General features: G+C 57.8%; 2 protein-coding genes across 2 annotated transcripts; both read left to right on the top strand.

Annotated features, from left to right (window-relative positions):
• The first annotated feature begins 562 nt into the window (after positions 1-562).
• Phldb3 (pleckstrin homology like domain family B member 3) lies at positions 563-13,001 on the top strand. The gene is made up of 17 exons (XM_048329643.1): positions 563-676; positions 1,036-1,456; positions 2,259-2,435; positions 2,550-2,687; positions 5,315-5,443; positions 5,654-5,815; positions 6,836-6,946; positions 7,084-7,167; positions 7,522-7,629; positions 8,724-8,823; positions 8,972-9,062; positions 9,163-9,250; positions 9,494-9,550; positions 10,654-10,873; positions 11,236-11,321; positions 12,575-12,744; positions 12,776-13,001. Exons 2-16 carry the CDS (start codon positions 1,220-1,222, stop codon positions 12,707-12,709), a joined length of 1,923 nt encoding a protein of 640 aa, XP_048185600.1. The 5' UTR covers positions 563-676; positions 1,036-1,219; the 3' UTR covers positions 12,710-12,744; positions 12,776-13,001.
• A 3,874-nt stretch (positions 13,002-16,875) lies between these two features.
• On the top strand, positions 16,876-21,249 carry Lypd3 (LY6/PLAUR domain containing 3). Its single transcript, XM_048329496.1, has 5 exons — positions 16,876-17,221; positions 17,709-17,840; positions 18,859-19,029; positions 19,480-19,641; positions 20,682-21,249. The coding sequence occupies exons 1-5, from the start codon at positions 17,128-17,130 to the stop codon at positions 21,188-21,190; spliced, it is 1,068 nt and encodes a 355-aa protein (XP_048185453.1). The 5' UTR covers positions 16,876-17,127; the 3' UTR covers positions 21,191-21,249.
• The last annotated feature ends 1,399 nt before the right edge of the window (positions 21,250-22,648 follow it).

Here is a 22,648-nt window from a genome sequence, read left to right as displayed (position 1 = left end):
TGGATTGGTGTATGAAACTAAGGTGTGCACAGCATTTTCCTACAGCCCTTGGCCCCTAGCACTCTCCTTTCACGTGCTGCCTATTTTCCTGTTTTGCCCGGACAGGAAAGGGTCTGGCTGAGACCTTTAACCCCAGCCCTCCACCCTGTGGTAAAGTATGGAGGGCACATTTCCCTGTCACTGGGCAGGCCACTGACACAGCTCAAGTCACCCCTACCCCCTGGGCCCAGCTCCCTAAACCGGTTGGGGCCCTTCTCAAGGGCTCATTAAAGGGGAGAGGCCCCCCATCTCCGTTCCTATCTTTTAAGAACTCACAAGAATTATTGGAGAGACTGCACTATAGGAATGGCGACGACACCTGGCCCTCCTGGGGGCAGGGCTGGGGGTCCCTCTGGAGTCGGAATGGGAGGGCACCATGCTGGGTTCTCAGACAGTGGGGTTGGTGGGGCTGGAATGGCTGTGTGCCATGGCCGCGGGCGGGGCAAGCCGGTGGTTCCCTCCTCCCTGGAGAGCTGTTGGACCTGTTCCCCCCCTCCACTTCCGGGCTGCGGGGAGAGGGACGGGCGGCCTCTCTCCGCCCTCTCTCCCGCCCTCCACCCCCCTGGCCCCGCCACCTGTCCTGCGACAGAAGCGGCGGTGCCGGAGCGGGGAGCGGAGCGCGCCGGAGCCTGGGCTGGTGAGGAGGGCCGCGGCGGCCGGGCAGGAGCGCGGAGGGGAGGGCTAGAACTCGGGGATCCCTTTCCTGGGAGGCTCAAGGCCCCAGGACTTGTCCAAAAAGGCGGAGACTGGGAGCCCCGATCCTGGATCTCTGGGTGCTGCCCGCCCCCAGCCCAGTGAGATCGGGAGAAAGACTGCGAGCTCCGGAGAGTCCGGGAGGGAGAAGGAGAGGGGGCGCCGTTAAGGCAGTGCGGGAAATTGCGGGGGGCTGCGGGGTGGGCTCAAGGCCTGACACCTGGGCTGGAGGGAGGCCAGTTAGGGGGAGCGCGAGCACCTCCCCCCTGGCATCTGGGACTCAAATTCCCGCCCCGCCTCTAGGGGCGTGTCTCCCCAGGAGCAATCAGACTTCGCCCCAACCTCCTTCCCCGCCCGCGGGATGCTCAGCGCCAGTCTTTGAACTCTCCGGCCACGCCCCGAGCGCCAGGGCCACGCCCCCGACCCGACAGGCCACGCCCCGAGCGCGCCCTGGCCACGCCCACCCCCGCTGGAATCCAAAGCGGCCATGGGGAAGCCCAGCAGCCCCGAGGAGGGGACCCCAGCCTCGCCGCCCGCCCCGGAATGCGACCCCCAAGCCTTTCCCCGAGAAGCCGCTCCACCCCAGGGACTTTCCGAGGAGCCCCAAGTGCAAGAGGCGCCCGCGCTCCCCGCGGAGCTCCCGAGCGGCCCGGGAGCCAAGCAGCAAGCCGAGGAAGAGGAAGAAGTCGGGGAAGGCAGCAGCACCGAGAGCTGCCGGGAGGAGGTGAGGGGCCCGCGGGGCGGCCTCCCAGGTAGGGGGCGGGAGCCACCGCGACGGGGCCCAGACCCCAGCAGGTGGAGGACGCAGAGATGGGCCGAGAGGACAGAGAGGGAGGGACACAGAGACGGCCACCGGGTGGAGAAGCAGAAGAGGCCCAGAGAGACAAAGATCCGGACAGGAGGCAGACCCGGACGGACCGACGGACAGGCTGCTAGTCGGGCACACAGACACACAGACAGGTAGAGAAAGCAGAAACGTGGAGATAAGCGGAGATACCCCGAGACTGGTAGAGATACCCCGAGAGAGACAGGAAAAATCTTGACTTGGAGCCAGAGAGACTCAGACAGACAGACAGACAGACAGACACTAGACAGATCCCAGAGAGGGACAGAGCAAGATCCCAACGAGACACCGAGGAGAAGAGAGACAGAGGCAGAGGTTGGGGTTAGTGACCGAGGAAATTCCAGAAAGAAAGCACGCAGCTACCTCTAGAGGGAGAGAGACAGACGGATAAACTGAGTCAGAGAGAGAGACAACCCCCCCCAGCAAGGGACCTGGAGATCCAGGGAAAGCGACAGGGTCTGTGGCCCCCCAGATATGGAAAACAAATACCTCCCATAACAATGCCTTGTACCTCATGGTGGGACCCCCAAAACGGTGCTCGGATCACCCCACCCACCCCGCCCTCCGGACCCCCGGGAGTGGGGGGCGCGGGGAGGGGTCGGACCTACGCGGTGCTTGCCGGGGGCGGGGCTTCGCGGGGGAGGGGCGTGGCATCGTCTCTGACCACGCCCCTCCGCTCCAGCTGGAGGCGGCGGCGCCCGCCCTGGCCACGCCCCCCGCACGCATCCCCGTGGAGGACGGGGTGCGGGGGGCGGCGCGGCGGCTGCGGGCGCAGCAGCTGGAGGCGCTGACCCGCGTGGCCCTGATGGAGCAGCGGGTCAAGGAGCTGCAGCGCCAGAGGAAGGAGCTGCGCATCGAGGTGAGGCCTGCGGGCGCCTGGGGGGGAGGCGGGGGGCACGGGGCGGGGAGCACCCCCCCCTCAGCCCCGGGCCTCGGCACCCCGCGGACCCCACGCCTCGCTCCCTCCCGGCAGATGGAGGTGGAGGTGGCCCTGCTTCGGGGTGAGCTGGCCGGGGAGCGCGTGGCGGCCCGGCGGGAGGAGGAGCAGCTTCGGGAGCTGCTGGACCGGCAGGCGGACGCCGCGAAGGGCAGCCAGGAGCTGCGGGAGCAGGTGGGTTGGACCTCGGACTGCTCCACCTGCCTGCCTTCCTCTCCCCTCCTTCTCCTCGTCCCTGACTGTGACTTTGGTGGTTCCGACTCCCTCGATGACCCTTCGTGGTCTCCCGGCTGTTTGTTCTTCAGATGTCATATGCAGAAAAACTTCAAAGCCACGAAAGTTTTTACTTTTTAATGGAAGTTTTTACTTTTTAATGGTTATTCTAAAGATGATGTCCTAGAGGGGTCACAGGTACACAGGTCAGGTAAAGAGTCCACTTCTTTTTGCTCAGTGTCACCCTTTCTCGCCTTCTCTCCCAATTTCACCCTCCCATCCCCATCCACAAGTTGTAGAGCTCATTTTCAACATAGCATAAAAGTTTGGCATGTTTTTTTTAACAGTCAGATGGCCCCCGTGTCCTGTACTGTCCTGTTTAAAATAGTGTGTGTGTACTAGGAGTTGAACTCAGGACTTCATATGCTAGACAAATGCTCTACCCCTGGGCCTCAGTGGTTCACGCCTATCATTACAGTTCCAGGGGAAGCTGAGATCTGAGACCCCCAGTATAAAACCAGCCTAGGAAAGACAAATTTGAGAGATTCTTAACTCTAATGAAAGCAAATATCTGGAAGTGGGTGAGGCACCAGTTGACTCCGCCTGTCATCCTAGCTACTCAGGAGGCTGAGAACTGAGGATTGGGGTTTGAAGGCAGCCCAGGCAGGAAAGAGTGAACCACCAAAAAGCCAGAAGTGGAGATGTGACTCAGTGGTAGAGCACTTTCCTTGAGCAAAAGAAACCCAGAGACAGTACCCAGGTCCTGAGTTCAAGCCCCAGTTCACACACACACACACACACACACACACACACACACACACACACACACACTTGTGGAATCACCATGAAGGCTGGCATGTGATCTGGGGTTGAGCTCCTGCAGCTCAGCTCTAATGGTTCTCTCTGCTCCAGATGCCCCCTGCTGTTGGGAAAACAAGTTCTTTTGTTCCCAGGCAGGATGTGGCTGGTCCCTTGCCACAGGCAGGATGCAGCTGAAGGTGGTATGACCTGCAATGCCCAGGGCTCTGCCACTCCCTGAAAGCCTCCAGGATTCAAATGCTCTTTGTGTTCTCTTGGTTTTTGTTGTTTGTTGTCCTCTTTGTTTTTTGTTTTGACTTGACCTAGGGGCCTGGGTGCTGTCCCTGAGACTCTTTTGCTCAAGGCTAGCACTCTACCCACGGTGCCACTTCCTGTTTTCTGGTGGTTCATTGAAGATCAGCGTCTCATGGGCCTCCCTGCCTTGGCAGGCTTTGAACCTCAAGTCTGGGATCTCAGCCTCCTGAGTAGCTAGGATGACAGAGTGTGAACCCAGTGCCCAGCTGTCCTCTTCATTTTATTATTTATTTATTTTTAAATTTTTCTGGTATGGTCTTGCTATGTCAATCCAGGCTGGTGTCCAAGTTGAGATCCTTTTGCCTCAGCCTCTGCAGTGCCAGAATTACAAGTGTACACTACCCTACCTGGCATGTTTTGTACTTTCTGAGCAAATATTGGGGACCAAAGGCAATTTTAATCTAGGGCTGCCAGGACAGTGTAACATGGCTCCCAGGGAACCTGGATTGAGGGGTAACTCCTGCTGCAGGAATCCCAGACTCCTTGAATGTGAGCATCTTACATGGAGCCTGAGAATCAGGGAATATTTCTTCCTGGGGAGATATGTGGAGTTAGAAGGGCATTTGGGGCAGAGGGAACAGAATGTAACAAGTGGACAGAGGTTGAAAAGTACAAGAAGTTTTGGGAGCAAAGCTGGGCTGAGCAGGAAGAGAGGAAGAGGAGCTGGGAATGGACAGGGTGCATATTGGGCTTGGTTTCCTGGGGTCATAGGGAGGAGTGCAAGGGCTGGGTGGGCCTGAGTTTGAAATCATCCTTCCAGGGGATGGGCTGGAGGGTGGACACTAGCTCCTTCAGAGTCCTCGATGCAATGACAGTGTGACCTTGGGCAAGGCTCGGCAGGAAGATGAGAAGCCAGGGCCCTGGCCAGCATTAGAGTCTTGCCCCCTGTGCATGAAGCCCTGGGTTCGATTCCTCAGCACCACATATATAGAAAAAGCAAGAAGTGGCACTGTGGCTCAAGTGGCAGAGTGCTAGCCTTGAGCAAAAAGAAACCAGGGACAGTGCTCAGGCCCTGAGTTCAAGCTCCAGGACTGGCAAAAAAAGAAAAAGAAAAGACATGGGCCAGAGCAAGGCTGAGAGACCAGGGCAGGAGAGGCCTACAGGCCAGGGAAGGGGGCTAGTGTGCTCAGGAAGGAGAGGAGACACAGGCAGGCATTCAGGACAGGGGTCTGGACTCTGGTGTGGTAGCTAGAGGGGCAGGAAGAGGACAGTGTGGACAAGACAGTGGCTGAGGTCAGCTCAATATAGAATGAGAAAGAGCCAGACTGGGTGTGAGGGAGGAGGCTGGGGTCCGGACCCCCGGGTGTGAGGGAGGAGGGCTGTTTGCCTGGTGCCTTCTCTGGGGCAGTTGTGTGGATGGGTCAGGTCCAGGTCCCCCTGGCGCCATGCTGCAGGCAGGACTGTGGGCTGCGGCCTGTGGCGGGTTCCCGTCCTGAGCATAGGCTCCGGCGCACCGCACAGCATGGTTCTTGCAGGAGCAGAGGCGGCTGCACCAGGAGCGGCAGCGCGTGGAGCATCTTCGCCAGAGACTCCGGGACGCCGAGGGGCAGCTGGATTCCCAGCCCGAGGACCAGCGCGAGCGCTTTCTGCATGGGGTGCAGGAGGTGAGGGCCCTCTGGGACTTCCCAGAGAATGGGTGTCCCAACCCCTCCTCCATCAGACCCAGGAGGGGGGTCCAGTCCCCAACCAACCTCCTCCCTCATACCCTGGATGGGGGGGCCAGTCCCCAGCCTCCTCCCTCTGACCCGGGGGTCCAGGAGTCCTGGCCCAGCCCACTGCTTCCTGGGCTCCAGCTTCCGGCCTCTGCACCACAGATGAGGGAGCAGCTGGACGTGGCCCAGAGGGCCTATGAGGACCTGGAGTTCCAGCAGCTGGAGCGGGAGAGCCGGCAGGAGGAGGAGGATCGAGATGGCCCTGGGGCCCCTACGCCAGACCCCAGGGTCCAGGAGCTCCAGGCTAGCGTGGCGCAACACAGGGTGAGCCCGAGGCCCTGCCCGCCCTGGCCCCCACTGTCCCTGCAGCCCATGGAGGCACTCACTCGTGGAATCTCACCATCAGCCCGCCAGGCAAACCCTGGGTTCTTTCTTTTCTTTTTCTATTTTTGGGTATGTGTGTGTTGTGCTTGAACTTGGAACCTCTTGCTCTTGTTTGGCTTTTTTTTTTCCCTATTGCTGGTGCACTATGCCTTGAACCACAGCTCCACTTCTGGCTTTTGGCTGGTTAATTGGAAACTCTTGTCTCATGGACTTTTCTGCCTGGGCTGACTTCAACCTGTGATTCTCAGATCTCAGCCTCTTGAGGAGCTGGGATTATAGGCATGAACTACTGGCACCCGGGTTTTCTTTTCTTTCCCTCCCTCTTTTCCTCCCTCCCCCCCTTCCTCCTTCTCTGTCTCTCTTGGTTCTACCACTTTAGCCACAGCACCACTTTCTGTTTTCTGGTAGTTAATTGGAGATAAGAGTCTCACGGACTTTTCTGCCTGGGCTGGCTTTGAACTGCCATCCTCAGATCTCAGCCTCTTGAGTAGCTGGGATGACAAGTGTGAACCACTGGCACCAGGCCTTCCTCCCTTTCTTGACAGGGTCTATCCATGTAGCCCAGACTGGCCTTAAACTCTCCATCCTCCTGACTCAGCCTTCCCAGTGAAGGGATTACAGGCATGCCCCCACATTCTGGTGTGTGTTTCTCATCTTGTCTTCTTTCTCTGCCTTTTCTCTGTATCTGTCTGTCTTTGACCATCTGTCCTGGTCACTGTTTTGTGGTTTTAGCCTGGCATTTGTTTGCTATCTCTTCTCTTTTCTCCATGAGTCTCTGCCTTCCTGGATCTCTGCCTCTCTAGTAGATCTTATATTCCCTAACCTGCCCCACATCTCTTTGGACCCAAAAGAAAAAAGGTAACCCTCCCACCCTAAGTTCCTGCCATCTCTAGGGTGGAGCAAGGCTGAGGGAGGGTGGGCCACGGAGGCAGGTCGGTAACCAGGCTTGGGGCTGTGTAGCGCCGCATTCAGGTCCTAGAGGAGCAGCTCCGATCACTGGGGGAGCAGATGGCGGCTGAGAGCCGGGGGCTGAGCCGGAAGAAGGAGGAGGCCCTCCAGGCCCTGACCCAGGTACGTTTCACCAGACACCTCTCCTCTATCCTCCCTCAATGGGGGCCTTCCCCCACCCCTCACCCCCACTCCTGGCTTCAGGAGAAGCTGTGGGGGTGGCCCCCACTCACTGACACATGGTGGCCATGGGCTTTTAGGAGCGGAGTCGACTGTTGGAGCTCAGCAGCCTGCAGGAGACACCCGGGGGCGACTTCCCAGAGCCCAGCCAAGCCCTCACCAAGGTACACACGTTCTGCCAGCCTCCTCCCGCAGACCCAGGCAGGGGCCTAGATCCCAACCTCCTCCCTCAGACCCCAGGGTCAAGGCCCCAGCCTCCTCCCTCAAACCCAGGCAGACCTCAGCCCTCCTCCCTCAGACCTGGGGTCCAGGCCCAGCCTCCCCCCTCAGACCCAGGAGTCTGGCATCCTGGCTCTGGCATGGAGGCTGGACCATGAGGAGCACATCGCAGCTTCCTTGCAACCAAGCCTTGGTTTTTCATCTGAGATCTGGGCTATCCATGGAAGCTTGGACCCTGACATCTGGGCACTGCCAGCACCGCCCCCTTGATACCCCATCTCCCTTTCACCTCTCTCCAGCTCCTGTTCACCCAGAAGACTGACCGCCAGTTGCTGGTGCTGCAGGACCCCGCCGCAGCCGCCGCTTCTGCCTCTTCCTGCCTCTTCTCCGTCCACAGCTCCCTGCAGGTGCCTGGCCACCGCTCGCTTTTCCCATGAGCCTCTCTGGTCAGTGGGGAGTAGGGGGGTTGCTGAGAGCAGAACCCCAGGGCAAGGCCTCTGCTGGTTTTCTTTTGCTGGTTCATTGCAGAAAAGTCTCAGGGACTTTGCTACCTGGGCTGGCTCCAAATGTCAATCCTCAGATCTCAGTCTCCCAAGTAGCTGGGATTACAGGAGGGAGCCACCAGCATCCAGCACCGGCTGGTTTTGAGATAGGGTTTTGCTTCCTGCCCAGGCATGTACCTGAGCTGCATTCCTCCTGTTTGAGGCCTCTGGTCATAGCTGGAATGTCAGCCACACATTCCCATCCCAACCCCACCAGCTCCTTTTGTCAAGATGGATCCTAATGGATGTTTCTACCAAGGCTTGGTCCTGAACCCTGATCCACCCCATCCTAGCCCCGCAAGGAGCTGATATTATAGGTGTGAGCCACCAGCACTGGCTTTGCCTAAATGTTCATCTTTCCAAAATTTCCTTAATACTGGGAGTCTCATGGCAGCTGCGGTTGGGGCTCAGTGGCAGGGTGTTTGCCTAGCATCCAAGAAGCTCTGGGTTTCATACCCAAACCTTCCATAAAAAAATCCTCCAAACTGGGGTTCCCATTTTGTGTGCCTATGTGCTGGTATTGGGGCTTGAACTCAGAACCTCGATGCTGCTGTCGCTTTTTCACTCAAGACTGGCTCTCTACCACTTGAAGCACAACACTCAGAGTTCAACTTCCTGAGCAGCTAGGATTACAAGCATGAGCCACAAGCACCTGGCTCAAGGCATTAGTTTACTGTTGTGGTCTTTTGCCTGTCCTGGAGCTCAGACTCCCGGCCTGGGCGCTGTCCCTGAGCTATTTTGCTTGGAGCCACAATGCCACTTCTGGCTTTTTGTGATTAATTGGAGATAAGAGTGTCCTGGACTTTTCTGCCTGGGCTGGCTTTGAACCGAGATCCTCAGATCTCAGCCTCCTGAGTAGCTGGGATTACAGGCGTGAGCCGCTGATACCCGCTGTGAAAGGCATCAGTTTTTAGGGGATATTTCCGATCAAAGTCACAACAGGCCTTGTGTGTTTTCAGGGCTCCATTGGCCTCCAGAGGACTGGAAGTTTGCCCCGGAGAAGGGGCGAAAGGGTGAGCCAGAAGGGGTCTCCCCGACCTCTGTCTGTCCACTGTACAGGTGAGGACCCTCCCCTCTCCTCCCTTGCTCCCCGGTGTACCCCTGTGGAGGCAGAAGGAGCAGGTGAAAGCAGGGGGGTTCTGCAGAGAGTTCAGGGGCTGGGGTAGGGGAGTGCCCCAGCCTTCTAACCCTACCCCCACTTCCCCAGGACCCCTGGAGGCCTCAGCCCTTGGCCCAGCTGTGGGGGGCTCAGGAAGACACCCGCTCTATCAGCTGCTGAACTGTGGCCCTGGGAACAGGTAGGACCCTGGGGACAGGAGGGGGCAGAGTGGAGGAGGAGGAGGAGGCGGAGCTGTGGTGACCACGCCCCTCCTGCCCCTCTCTGCCCCTTTCATCCAGCTATGGAGCCCTGCACCCTGACATTGCCCACATGGAACGGTTACTGCAACAGGCTGTGGCAGAGAGAGAGCGGCTGCTCAAGGCCAGGGTGAGGCCCCAAGCCCACCCCTGCAGACAGGAGACTCTCCCCCTCACGCCCCAGCCTCTCCCCTCAGACCCAGAGGTGCAGACCCCAGGCCTCCCCCCTCATACCCAGGGGTCCAGGCCCCAGTCCTCCTCCCTCAGACCCAGGGGTACAGACCCCAGCCTCCTCCCTCAGACCCTAGTCCCATGCATTCCCTCCATTTGTCATGAGTTGGCATGCTCACTGTCCCTGCACCCCGACCCACAGGAAGGGACAAGGAGAGGCACAGATGGACCCTCGGGCCCCGCGGTTCCTGCCATCACGGTCAGTCTCACCTGCCCTCTCCCTGCCCAGCATGTCTGTGGCCTTTGCTCTGCATGTCTCGTGAGCCATGGAAGCGTGTCCAGGGTTGGGAAGGGCGAGAAGGCCCCAGCGCCCTCTCTCACACATCTGGAGCATGGGCGTTCTTGGCAAACGGTGCCATTTTTGTTTTGTTTGGGTGCTGTGAGTCCATTTCAGGCCCTCATGTGTTCTCGGTACAAGCGTTACCATTGAACGACAGCCCAGCTCCACTTCTTTGTGCCTCCGTTTCCCCTCTGTCTATGTTGGGGCACTCAGAAACTGAGCCTTAAGCTGGGTGCTGGTGGCTCGTGCCTGTCATCCTAGCTACTCAGGAAGCTGAGATCAGAGGATCATGGTTCAAAGCCGGCCCACCAGCCTGGGAAGGAATGTGTTATGAAATAAACACAGCATGTCTGTGTTGGTGCTGATGGGGGCGTGGGGAGGCAGGTCCTGGAAGCTTGTCCTCATTAAAAAAGAAGCGCCCTTTGAGGCATCATTTATTCAACAGCCCCTGCAGTGGGCATTGTCCCCCGTCTGTGTCCCCCAGGCTCGCTTTGTGCCCTGCCGAGACTCTGCATTATTTAAAACTCTTGAGAGAGCTAGGCTCTGCTGGCCCCCACCTGTAACCGCAGCCACTCAGGAGGCTGAAGAGCTAAGGGTCTCAGTTCAAAGCCAACCCAGGCAAGAAAGGCCATTAGACTCTTACCTCCAATTAACCAGCAAAAAGCTAGAAGTGGAGCTGTGGCTCTGGTGGTAAAGTGCTACTCTTGAGCAGAAAAGCCCAGGAACAGCATCCAGGCTTTAACTTCAAGCTTCATGACCTGCCTAACCCTGTCCCCTCCTCCCCCACCCCCAACTCTACAGGGAAGCCAAGCACAGTGGTGTGCAACTGTGATGGGGGGGTGGGGAGGTGGCAAACTTGGGAGGATCACAGTTCAAGGCTAACCCTGGCCAAGAAGTTCCCCAACCCTAATCTTAAGGAATTAAAAAAATCTAGGCCTCATGGCCTGTTGACCAGGGCTCCCAGCTTTAGAAACTCCACTTCCTGCCTCCCCAGTAGCCACCCCCTTCTCTGCTCCCTACAGGCCCCGCCCCCGCCCCCACCACGCCCCCCTGGGCCTCGCGTCCTGGACCTCCGGCAGCACCTGGACCGCTGGGGTCACAACCCCGAAAGCTGCCCTCACGTGAGGGTGTCCGGGGGCTGCTGCCGTGGGCCTCTGGTGAAGATGGGGGGCCGCATCAAGACCTGGAGGAAGCGGTGGTTCTGCTTCGACCGCCAGGCCCGCCGCCTGGCCTACTATGCCGGTGAGCCCTGCGCGGGCTGTGGGGCTGCGGGCCTCATCTGGGCCTGGCACTCGGGGGTCTGGGCCCCAGCCGTCCAACCTCAGACCCCCAAACGCCAGGACCACACTCACCCCCTGTCGCATTCCAGGATCCGGGAATTGGGGCCCCTGGCTCCTTCCTGCCCTTCCCCCCAGCCTTCCTCCCCAATGCCCCCCAGACCACCCCTGTGGGTGCAGACTACATACCTACAGCCTGAATAAGAAGTCGCCCTCCAGCCAAGGACCTCCTCCCCCCTCCCCTTCCCCAAATACAACTGTCCTGTCACTCCTACCACCCATTCTCACCTCTGCTGCCTCTGTTTCTCCTTCTTCTCCCTGCCTCAGACAAGGAGGAGACCAAGCTCAAAGGCGTCATCTACTTCCAGGCCATCGAAGAAGTCTACTATGACCATTTACGCTGTGCCTTCAAGGTGGAGTGCCCCCAACCCCATCTCTGGCTCCTCCAATCTCCAGGGTAGCTGGGATTACAGGCGTGTGCCACTGAGCCCAGCCTCCAGTTTATTTTTCCCCCTCTGTAAAAGTGCAATGGTAGAAGTCTCAGTGTTGGCAACTGATGGAATCTTTGGGGTGCTCTGTGCAGAGGACCAACCCAAGGCTTTCTAAAGCTTCACTTGGAATCCCAGCTGTGTGGGGTCAGAAGAGTGGCTTCCCCTTCTCCAGCCTTAGTTTTCTTATCTGTGAAGTGGGCACACTTCAACACATTCTGGATTAAAACATAAAGACATAGAGGATACCTACAGGTTGGGGTTGGCCAGTAGGTGGCTCATTTAAGTAGATTTTAGACACTTTCCCCAATTGCTAGGAGGAGGCTAGGTGTTCTTTTTCGGGGGGGGGGGAGGGGAGGGTGGAATGTATTCATTTTTTGCTTTTTATTTTTATTTGTGTTGGTTGTGAGGCTTGAACTCAGGGCCTGGGTGCTGTCTCTGAGCTTTTCTGCACAAGGCTAGCAATCTATCACTTTGAGCTAGATAGCTCCAATTCTGGTTTTCTGTTGGTTAATTGGAGACGAGAGTCTCATGGGCTTTCCTTCCTGTGCTGCCTTCGAACCGAAATCCTGAGATCTGAACCTCAGGGGTGAGCAACCAGTGCCCAGCTCAGGAGGTGGCATTTAAATGTCTATATTTCTAGTGTAATAGGGCTGAGTAAAGGGCTATGGTTGGTCCTTTTTAAATTCCTTTGGTTCCTGGTGTAATAATAGCATTCTATATTAATTTCTTCTGGTATTGATTCATATAATCCTTTTAACTGGTAAGGTAGTCAGCACCCTTTATTATTTCTTTATTTAGTGCCATGATGGGGGCTTGAACTCTACTAGGCCTGGGCACTGTCTCTGAGCTTTTTTTTTTTTTTTTCTTAAGGCTAGTGCTCCCCCTCTTAAGTCACAGCTCCACTTCCAGCTTTTTGCTGGGTAAATTGGAGAGATAAGAGTCTGATAGCTTTTCCTGCCCAGGCTGGCCTCGAACCTTGCTCTTCAGACCTTAGACTCCTGAATAGCTAAGGATTACAGGGTGACCATTTACCAAGACAAATGGAAGAAACTCAGGCCAGGAATCTTAAGTAAACTTGCCCCAAGCTCCCCAGCCAGCAAGCAGCCTGGGAGGGGTGGAGGGGTGGAAGTGGGAGAGCGTGCCAGTCACTCACCCCCCTTCCCTGCTTCCCGCAGAGCCCCAGTCCCCGCCTCACGTTCTGCGTGAAAACCTACGAACGCCTCTTTTACATGGTGGCCCCGAGCCCGGAAGCCATGCGCATCTGGATGGACGTCATCGTGACAGCTGCGGACGAGAACCACGCCCCCTGACCGCTGGCCACGCCCCACGCGAGTCCCAAGACGCTAAGGCCCCGCCCTCGAGCGTATAGGCGGGCCGGCCCGCGCCCACTTCCGGTGATCGCCTGGTCCCGCCCCCCGGAACTCTCGCGGGACGCCGGCCGGGGCTGCTGCTCAGCTGGCCTGAGCCGCGGTGGTCCGGGCGGCTGGTGGCTTCCTGCGTGGGGTTCCCGGTCCCCGGTCCCTGTCCGGGTCAGGGGAAGCTTGCGGGGAGCGGATGCGACTATTTATTGGTGCTCCAGTGATACCGAATTAAACGTGAGGAAAAAACAACTGGTTCCTCCTGCGGTTCCTGCGTGGCCCCTGCGTGCTGGGTGCGGGGTGGGGTGGGGACTCAGCGCCCCCTCCCCCCTCTTTAGCAGTGCTGACCTTTAACCCCTAAGGTCACGTTTCCTGAGTGCAGGGGTGCGTGGTGGGGGGACTCAGCACCCCCTTCCCCCCCTCTTTGGCAATGCTGACCTTTAACCCTGGGGTCAGGGCTGGGCGAGGGGGTGGGGACGTGTGTCCTCAGTCTCTGGCAACTTTTTGTGGTTTGCGGGTCCCTCCCTCAGAACTCCCCAGGTCCTCACCTCCCTCCTCCTCCCACATCCTACTCCCCAGCTGCCCTCACACGCGCTCTGGGCCTTTCTGCCCCGACCTCTCCCTAGTGCTGGGATTATAGATGTGCCTCACCACACTGGCTGTCAAGACAGATTTTGAGGGTTCGTGTCCCTTGGCGCCTTGGCTTTTGGGGATGGGTCCCTGTCCCTTAGGGCTGGGGGGCAGGGCCACACTGTTCTCATGACCTCTGCACTGTAGGGCAAAGCCCATCCCATTAAAGTGAGAGGGAACTGAGCCCCTACTCCCTTGAGGGGTCGTGTTTGTTTAGGTGCTTCACGCTCCACCCATCTTGTTTACTGCACATTCCCCGTGTGTTACGGTTCCTTTGCCGGGAAGCCCTCCCCGATTGCCCTGAGCCTCCTGCTTTCTCTGGGTTTCCTCTTATACTTCCGCCTTTAAGTCTCTCACAGCCTTCACTGCCCTGAACACCTACACCCCAATCTCTTAGCTATTGATGACCTCAGGGAGGCCGGCACTGGGGGGCCATTTCTATCATTCTCAAGCCCTCGGTACTGGGGTTTGAACTCAGGACTTTGTGTTCTACCACTTAAGCCATGTTCCCATCCTTTTTGCTTTTTTTTGTTTGTTTGTTTTAAATAAGGTCTTGCTTTGTGCCTTGGGCAAACCTGCATAGTAATCCTCTTACTTATACTTCACAAGCAGCTAGGATGACAGACACACACCAACCTGTCCAGCCTTTTATCTTGCTAACCTCCAACCACAGGCCTCCCCATCTCAGCCTCCCAAGTAGCTAGGATTATTGACTTGTACCACTGTGCCTGACTACCCATCTGAAAAGTTCTTCATCTTTTTATTTGGATCAGTCCTGAGGCTTGAACTCAGGGCCTGGGTGCTGTCCCTGACCTATTTTGTTCAAGCCTTGAGCCACAGCACCACTTCTGGTTTTTGAGTGGTTAACTGGTGGTAAGAGTCTCATGGGGATTTTTCTACGCCGGCTTGCTTTGAACCATGATCCTCAGATCTCAGTCTCCTGAGTAGCTAGAATGACAGGTGTGAGCCACTCATTGCTGGCTTCTTCATTGTTTTTGTCTTTGAGTGTGTGCTTTGTTAGTGCAGGACAGTGAGAAAATCAAGTGATGTGGTGGTGGGGATTAGAACCCCTAGATCACAAGCGGGGCCACGCACCTCTCATCTCCCTTGTATAGGGTCTCTCCTGGGCTTCCTGTCCCGGCTCTGTGGACCACTGTCCCTTCTATTTGGCAGTCCCTTCCAGAAACTCTGCAGTGAAGTTGGCAGACGGGAGCGGGACAAGGCAGCAGAGGCTGCGGGCTGGGGCCCAGTGTCCTCCAAACCTTTCTGGGGGCTGGGACGGAGTGATAGAGGTGAGAGCACTGGGTCCCATCCTAGCCCGCCAAAAATTAATAAATACTTACAAATACAAACACGCTGTGTTCTCTGGTCCTGGGCCAGATGCAGGTCAGCGGCGCCCTACATCCAGGCAGGCCAGGGCATGAGCTCTCCACCCTGGGCCCCTCCCTCCCTGAGAGCTGGGCTAGTTCTTCCTGTCTGGTGAGTTAGGGTTCCTCCCTGAAACTCTCACGCTGCTGGGACCTGGCTGGGCCTCCTGCTCCCCAGACACAATCAGGGTATCACTCTAGTCTGCCACTCACTGGCTCCCTAAGATGTCCCTTAGGAAGTATGGCCGGGAGGAGTTCAGAGCCATTTGAGCAAAGAGGCAGCTGCAACTCAGAGAGGGCAATGCAGCCGGTTGGGGTCACACAGCAAGAAGGAGGCTGAAGCAGGATTGGAAACCCCAGTCTGCCCAATTCCAGACCACCTCCCTCTTAGCAGGAAAGACAGCCCCTTCCTTTAATATAAATGAGTCCTAAAGCCCGGGGTAGTGGTGCACACCACTTAGGCTTAGGAGGCTGCAGGAGGATTGGGAAGGGGAGACCAGCGTGGGCTACACAGTGAGACTCCATCTCAAAACAAAATGATGGTGATGATAATGATAGTAATAACAATAAAGCACACTTTGGAGCGTCAGAGAGGTGAAGACACGTCTGCAGGGTCACACAGCAAACCAGAATCAGGCCAGGAAACAGGATGACTTTACTAGAAGCCATTCACTTTCGCTGTCCCAGCCTTCACTGCCTGACAGGAGACCCCACCTAGGTGACTGAGGTGTTTGTCATAGTTGGGAACCCCGATGCCTGACGAGAGTCTGGTGTAGAGAACTTCATGATCACAGCCGCTATTTTTCTGCCTTCAGATCCTGAGCCAGGCAGGGCAAGCTGACCGCTGCTTCCCTTGCTGTTTGATCAACTTGAACTAAGGTCTCCCTCCGTGGGTCTCAGTTTTCCTCATCTGAGAAATGGGTACTTTCTCCTCCCCTGCAATAGGAATTCAAGAACAGGTTGCTTGTCCAAGGGCCAACACCCTTTCTGACAGAGCAGGAGCTCAAGAAGTGGGACGATCAATAACTAATTAATAATAATAGCAGTCCTTTTAAACCAACAGTATGCTTTTATAGCACCTAGAAGTATCTGGAGCAGTTTGCAGGGACTTCATTTTCATCTCCACAGCAGCCTGACCAGGTAGCTACTACTAAGAATCCCTATTTTAGCTGGGCACTGGTGGCTCACACTTGTAATCCTAGCTACTCAGGAGGCTGAGATATAAGGACCATGGTTCAAAGCCAGCCTGGGGAAGCAAAGTCTGTGAGAACCACCAGAAAACTGAAAGAGGAGCTGTGGCCCACAGTGGTAGAGTATTAGCCTTAAGCAGAAGAGCTCAGAGAAAGTGCCCAGGCTCTGAGTTCAAGCCTTATGATCGCCAACAAGAAAAGAATCCCTGTTTTAAACCAAGGGCTGGGGCTCACGCCTGTAATCTTAACTATGCAGGAGGCTGAGATCTGAGGATCACCATTTGAAGCCAGCTGGGACAGGAAAGTCCACGAGACTCTTAATCACTAACCACCAAAAGTCCAGAAGTGGCTTTAGTGGTAGAGTGCCAGCCCTGAGTGCAAAAGCTAAGGGACAGCACCCACCTGGTCTTGAGTTCAAGCCTCAGTACAGACACCAAAACAAACCAAATAACCTACAAAGCCAGCCTGTTCATGCCCTCAGTTGACCTGGACCTGTCAAAGGCCACTCACCTTTCTCAGAGTTGATCCTCGCCTGCCTGTCTGTCTCTTCAGCCCTGGTCCCCCTTCTCTGGGCCCCCCCTGAGCTCCAGCCACTCTGCTCCCTGCTCTGGACAGATCCCACAGTGTCCTGCACCCACCTTGTGTTCCTTCTGGGACAAACCTGAGGTCCCAGCTCAGGGCCCCTTCCCCAGTGTCCACTGCACCCCACCTCAGGGCCCCCAGCTCATTGCCCCCACCATTGTCCTTGTCCCTGGAGACGGCACTAACATGATGGTTTGGTGGAGATCTGTCCCCTCATCCTTTAGAGGCCAGCCCGCATCCCCTGGGCCCCAATGGCTGGCACATGCAGTGCCTGAATGCTGACCAGTGGGGAACCCCTGCCTCTCTTTGGGGTTCCCAACACACACAGACTTTCCTCCCCAGTGGGGGGACTTCCAGGAGACTTTCAAGAGAGTTGCCTCCCGCCCTTCCTCTCCTTGGCACTCACACAGGGGCTGCACTCCCCGGGGGTGACGCACATGGGGCGGGCACAGGCCCGCGCCCACAGCGGACGCTGACTTTGCCTGGTTGGGCAAGGCTAAGGTTGCCCCGGGGGTAGGTTACTCATCTGGGGTTCAGGTAAGAGGGCCCTGGCTGGGAGGTGGCACACCCAGGGGGGACGCGGAGGAAGAAGGTCGCAGCCATGCTCCCCGCCAGGAAGGCGCAGGTCCCGACAGTGACTCAAAGCGCAGGCCAGCTGCTGCCGCTGCTACTGCTGCTGCTGCTGTTTAACCAAGGTAGGTCTGCGGCCTGCAGGAGACTGTGGGGCTACTAGGGGTGAGGGGTCCCTGCTTCCTACACAGAGACATGGGGGCAAAGTGCTCCAGCTGTTGAAAGAATTCTGTGAGGGAGGGCAGAGTCCTCACATCTAGAGCAAAGGACTGAGGGACAGACACCCTGCCTTGTCCCAAGGGGACCATGAGGGGCCCCTGGTCCTGTTTAGGGGGAGCTATGGGAAGCACCTTCTGCCTTCTCCATCCTGAGCAGACAACTGTGAGAAGACATGGGTCTCCTGTCCTGAGATGAGGTGCTTCACGGCAGGGACATCCCAGTTCCCACACACCTCTCACTGAGCCCCCAGCTTTATGGGGGATGTTTCTTTTCTGGCAACCCATCCCGGAGGGACTGGGAGGGTGTGGGCATGTCTGTTCCTCCCTGGGTGGGGGTGGCTTTGCCATAACCAGCATCCCAACTCTGTTCTTCTGCTTGCCCGGGGACCCCCAGGGGCACAGGCCCTGGAGTGCTACAGCTGTGTGCAGAGGGCGGACGACGGCTGCAACCCGCACAGGATGAAGGTGGTCAAGTGCTCGCCAGGCGTGGAAGTCTGCACCGAGGCAGTGGGGGCTGTGGAGACCAGTGAGTGTCCCCCCTGGGGGGTCCTGGGGAACTTCTCCGGCTCCCCCAGCCGGGCCTTGCCTCCTTAGAGTCATGTGATTCTGGTTACAACCACTCAGAAACCAAAGTGGGGGACATCAGTGCTCCCAGCAGCCTGGGTCATCCTTTGGGGGGCTTCGGGAGCGCGGTGTGAGGTAGGGTACATCGGACCACGCTCCCCACCCCACCGACCCAGATGCCTGTTGGGGGTTACAAACAGGGATTCCATCAGAGAGTGGGGCTGAGGCCCAGGCCCCTGTGCAGTGGGCTAAGGAGCCCCCTTTTTATCTAATGCCACCCCCCCACCTCTGACCCTGTGCCTGCTTTTTTTTTTTTTTTTTTTTTGCCAGTCCTGGGGCTTGGACTCAGGGCCTGAGCACTGTCCCTGGCTTCTTTTTGCTCAAGGCTAGCACTCTGCCACTTGAGCCACAGCGCCGCTTCTGGCCGTTTTCTGCATATGTGGTGCTGGGGAATCGAACCTAGGGCCTCCTGTATCCGAGGCAGGCACTCTTGCCACTAGGCTATGTCCCCAGCCCCTGCTTTTGTTTTTGTCCTGGTACTGGTGCTTAAACTCGGGACTTCGATAAAGGTTTCTGGGACTTTTCTGCCTGGGGCGGGCTTCGAACCGGCTTCTTGGGTAGCTAAGATCAATAAGCACTCTGCTTCCAGCACCCTCCTTCTTTTGGTCCATTTCTTGGTAGTTTTCTCTGGGTTGGTCCCATCCCTAGTTTCAGCTCTCTCCTTTCCACTCTGCCCTTGTCTGTCTGAGCCCCACGCTCCTCGTCGGTGACAGCCCTGTGACAACCCTCCTGCCCCCCATTGCTTCCTATCTGCTGTGAGACCCCGCTTCCCACCAGGCGCCGGCCCGCTCCCAGGATTCTCTTCGTAGCCCCGCCCCAGAGAGGCCACGCCCCCAAATAGACCCCGCCCCGACGCCTAGTCCCCCGTGGCCCCGCCCCTCCGGGCAGCCCTCTGCTAACCACGCCCCTCGCTCTTGCAGTCCACGGGCAGTTCTCGGTGGCGGTGAGGGGCTGCGGCTCGGGACTCCCCGGGAAGAATGACCGCGGACTGGACCTTCACGGGCTCTTCGCCTTCATCCAGCTGCAGCAGTGCGCCCAGGACCGCTGCAACGCCAAGCTCAACCTCACCTCCCGCGGGCTGAACCCCGCAGGTCCGCACCGGGTGGCTGTGGGGGCGGGCTGGAGGGGCGGGGGCGGAGCCACACCGGAGCGACGGCCCCATTGGTGCGGGGGCGGGACCACGAGTTAGGGGCGTGCCCGACACAATTCACCACGCCCCCGTGGGCGGGAGAGGGCGGGGCCAATGTTCCTGGCACTTCTTCCTCCCCACCCCACCCCAAAGTCCGAGGCTGCTTGAATTTTGGCCCAGGCTTTTCCCGCTCAAGGCTGGAGTTCTACTACCTGGGCCACACCAGTTCCACATCTGGAGTTTGGTGGTTCATTGGAGATAAAAGTCTCCAGTCCTGTCTGGGTTGGTTTCGAACCCGTGATCCTCAGATCTCAGCTTCCTGAATAGCTGGGATTACAGGCGAGAGCCCACCGTACCGGTGCCCGGCCTCCCAAGCCCGGTTGACCTTTTCCTGACGCCGTCCTCCTGGCAGGCAACGAGAGTGCCTACGAGCCCAACGGGGCCGAGTGCTACAGCTGCGTGGGGCTCAGCCGGGAGCAGTGCCGGGGCTCGGCGCCGCCCGTCGTGAGATGCTTCAACGCCAGCGACCGCGCCTACACGGGCTGCTTCGATGGCAACGTCACCTTGACGGCAGGTGAGCGGCCGAGCGGCCCTGCACACCTGGGGAAGCCCTCCTGGGGGCGGGGCATCCTGCGCGCAGGGGCGGGGCTCGGGGCCTCACCTTAAGGCTCCCAGCCGCCCCACCTCCGACTCAGTTGAGGACTGGGGCGGGGAGGGGGGGGCGGGGAGGGCAGGGAGGGCAGGTGCTGGTCTTGTCCTGGAGCATCATGGGAAGTGCAGCCCCTTAGCTCCCACGAAGCAGACGCAATTCTATGGCAGGTGTCCCGACCCCGCGGGGAGGTGGGACCTGTAGTTCTTTCTCTTTTCTTTCTTTTCTTGTGTCTATTTAGTTTTTGGTGCCGGTCCTGCGGCTTGAACTCAGGCCCTGGCTCTTGCCCCTGAGCTTTTCACTCAAGGCTAGCTAACTCTACCACTTGAACCACGCTCCATTTTTTGTTGGTTAATTGAGGATTAAGAGTCCCACAGACTTTCTTTTTTTTGGCCAGTCCTGGGCCTTGGACTCAGGGCCTGAGCACTGTCCCTGGCTTCTTTTTGCTCAAGGCTAGCACTCTGCCACTTGAGCCACAGCGCCCCTTCTGGCCATTTTCTGTATAATTGGTGCTGGGGAATTGAACCCAGGGCCTCATGTATACGAGGCAAGCACTCTTGTCACTAGGCCATATCCCCAGCCCCCCACAGACTTTCTTAACCCAGGCTGGCTTTGAACCTCGATCGATCCTCAGATGTAGTTCTGATTTCACATTTGAACCGGGCTGGTTGGTGCTGGGGCTCAGGGGAGGGAGGAAAATGCTGAGGGATTTCAGGGGAGTTTGCTGTGACATTTGATGTCAAGCCCATGCACTGCTCTGTAGGGGGAAGGGAGTCCCCCACCCGCGGAACATTCTGGAATGGCATTTCACCGTGCGACCCGAGGTGAAAAAAATGTTGGAGTAATAATGGAGTCAGAGTCAGGTCCACTTGGGGGGGGGGTCCTCTGCTGGTCTGTGGCTCCAGACACCCCCAAGTTTCCGTCGGGCTGTCACCAAGCCGACCTTCCCTGTCTTGCTCCCGCAGCGAATGTGACGGTGTCCTTGCCCGTGCGGGGCTGCGTCCAGGACGAGGCCTGCACGCGGGATGGGGTGACGGGCCCGGGGTTCACCCTCAGCGGCTCCTGCTGCCAGGGCCCCCGCTGCAACTCCGACCTCCGCAACAAGACGTACTTCTCCTCCCGGATCCCTCCCTTAGTCCTGCTGCCCGCCTCCACCTCCCCGGCCCCCACCACTCGGGGCTCCGCCACCTCCTCCCGCCCCCCGTCTACCCCAGCCCCGACCACCCCCACTTCTGCCACCAAACCCACCCCGGCCTCAGCCAGCCAGCCTCCTCCCCACGCCGCCGAACCCGAGGTCGCCCCGGAAAAGGACCGATGGCTGGCTGGAGGGGCCATGGGCCACCAGGACCGCAGTAACGTGGAGCAGTACCCCGGAAAGGGTGGGACCCCGAACCCCCAGAGTAAAGGCTCTGGAGCTGCTGAGGCTGGTTTGGCGACTCTCCTGGTGGCCGTGGCTGCTGGCGTTCTCCTGTGAGTTTCCTCCCTCCTGTACTGATCCCCGCGGCATCGGGGTCCCCGGCCCCGCCCCTTCCCCCGCCCCGCCCCTCCCGACGGGGCTGTCCTGCCTCAGCCACACCACGCCCCTCCACACGGGGCTGGCCCCGCCCCGTCCCCGCCCCGCCCCCAGGCGCCCCAGCTTGAGCTGCACTGGTTTGCAGCTTTGGGCAGTAAACATTTTGATAATTGTACATAGGCTACCCGGGTGCCTTACTTGGGGCCCGCCCTGCCCCGCCCCCCCACCTCCTCGTGGAGTCCAGGACCGAGTAAGGGGAGAGCCCGGTGCTAGGAGAGCCTGGGACAGCTTCCCTTAGTGGGGGTTGTGGGCGTGGCTACACGCGGCTCCGCCCCCAGTGCCGCCTCGGTCCCGCCCCTCCACGTGGGCTGGCGGGCTGGGCCTTCCTTGCCAGGCTGTGACACAGAAAGACTTCAATAAACTTTCATTACTTTGTATAGTGCCCTGAAGGGATCGTCCCACCTTCTGTATTTTTCACAATAACTTATAGAATTGGGGGGGAGGGGGAGTTGGGTGTCCTGAGATTTTTTTTTCACTCAAGACTGGCGCCCTACCGTTTGTCATAGCTCCACTTCTGTGTGTGTGTGTGTGTGTGTGTGTGTGTGTGTGTGTGTTTAATTGGAGATAAAAAGTCCCAGGGACTTTTCTACCTCATCCTCCAATCTCAGTCTTCAGGGTAGCTAGGATTATAGGAATGAACCACTGGCACCCAGCTCACTCCTCTTCTCTGTCTCTTCCTATCTCTCTGTGTCTGTCTCTCTCTTTTGCAGTCCTGGGGCTTGAACTGAGAGCCTGAGCACTGTCCCTGGCTTCTTTTTGCTCAAGGCTAGCACTCTGCCACTTGAGCCACAGCACCACTTCTGGCCATTTTCTATATATGTGGTGCTGGGGAATCGAACCCAGTGCTTCATGTATACGAGGCAGGCACTCTTGCCACTAGGCCATATTCCCAGCCCCTGATTTCCACTTCTGGAGTCCCTGGATTACAAGTGTAAGCCACCATGCTTCCCCTCTTTCTCCCCCTCCCCTTTTGGAGACCTCATTATGTAGGGCAGTCTGGCCTAAAACTCCACATCTTCCTGCCTTAGACTCCTGAGTGTTGGGATGACATGCGTGAACTACCACACCCAGCTAACCTATGTTTCTCAATCTCTATGTGAACTGAAACTGGCTACTTGTTTTCCCCAAGCTTCAGTTCCCGAGTCTGTCAAATGAGTAGTCACAGTAGTCCTTCAAGGGGTGACTTTCTTTTGTAAAGTCAAGAGAACACCCTAGGCTGGCTCCATCTTTTCCTAGCTGTGTGGCCTTGTCCAGGACACTTAACCTCTATGGGCTTCCTACCATCTTTTTGCAATCAGAGTGAGAAGAGCTGCCTCCTAAGGTTGAGATGAAGTGGCGTCTGTGAGAACTTAGAACAGT

Source organism: Perognathus longimembris, chromosome 20 (genome assembly GCF_023159225.1).
Source record: "Perognathus longimembris pacificus isolate PPM17 chromosome 20, ASM2315922v1, whole genome shotgun sequence".
Lineage (NCBI taxonomy): Eukaryota > Metazoa > Chordata > Mammalia > Rodentia > Heteromyidae > Perognathus > Perognathus longimembris.
The sequence above is the reverse complement of the archived record's forward strand: the minus strand, read 5'-3'. Positions and strand labels throughout refer to the sequence as shown.

What these genes read in the sequence shown, in the direction of transcription:
- Phldb3 (XM_048329643.1), top strand. Translation starts at nt 1,220, where the DNA reads ATGGGGAAGCCCAGCAGCCCCGAGGAGGGGACCCCAGCCTCGCCGCCC. An exon ending in CCGTCCACAGCTCCCTGCAG is followed by an intron (nt 7,630 to 8,723) that starts GTGCCTGGCCAC and finishes GTGTGTTTTCAG; the next exon opens with GGCTCCATTGGCCTCCAGAG. An exon ending in CCGCGGTTCCTGCCATCACG is followed by an intron (nt 9,551 to 10,653) that starts GTCAGTCTCACC and finishes TGCTCCCTACAG; the next exon opens with GCCCCGCCCCCGCCCCCACC.
- Lypd3 (XM_048329496.1), top strand. Translation starts at nt 17,128, where the DNA reads ATGCTCCCCGCCAGGAAGGCGCAGGTCCCGACAGTGACTCAAAGCGCA. An exon ending in CCGCGGGCTGAACCCCGCAG is followed by an intron (nt 19,030 to 19,479) that starts GTCCGCACCGGG and finishes TCCTCCTGGCAG; the next exon opens with GCAACGAGAGTGCCTACGAG. An exon ending in CAACGTCACCTTGACGGCAG is followed by an intron (nt 19,642 to 20,681) that starts GTGAGCGGCCGA and finishes TTGCTCCCGCAG; the next exon opens with CGAATGTGACGGTGTCCTTG.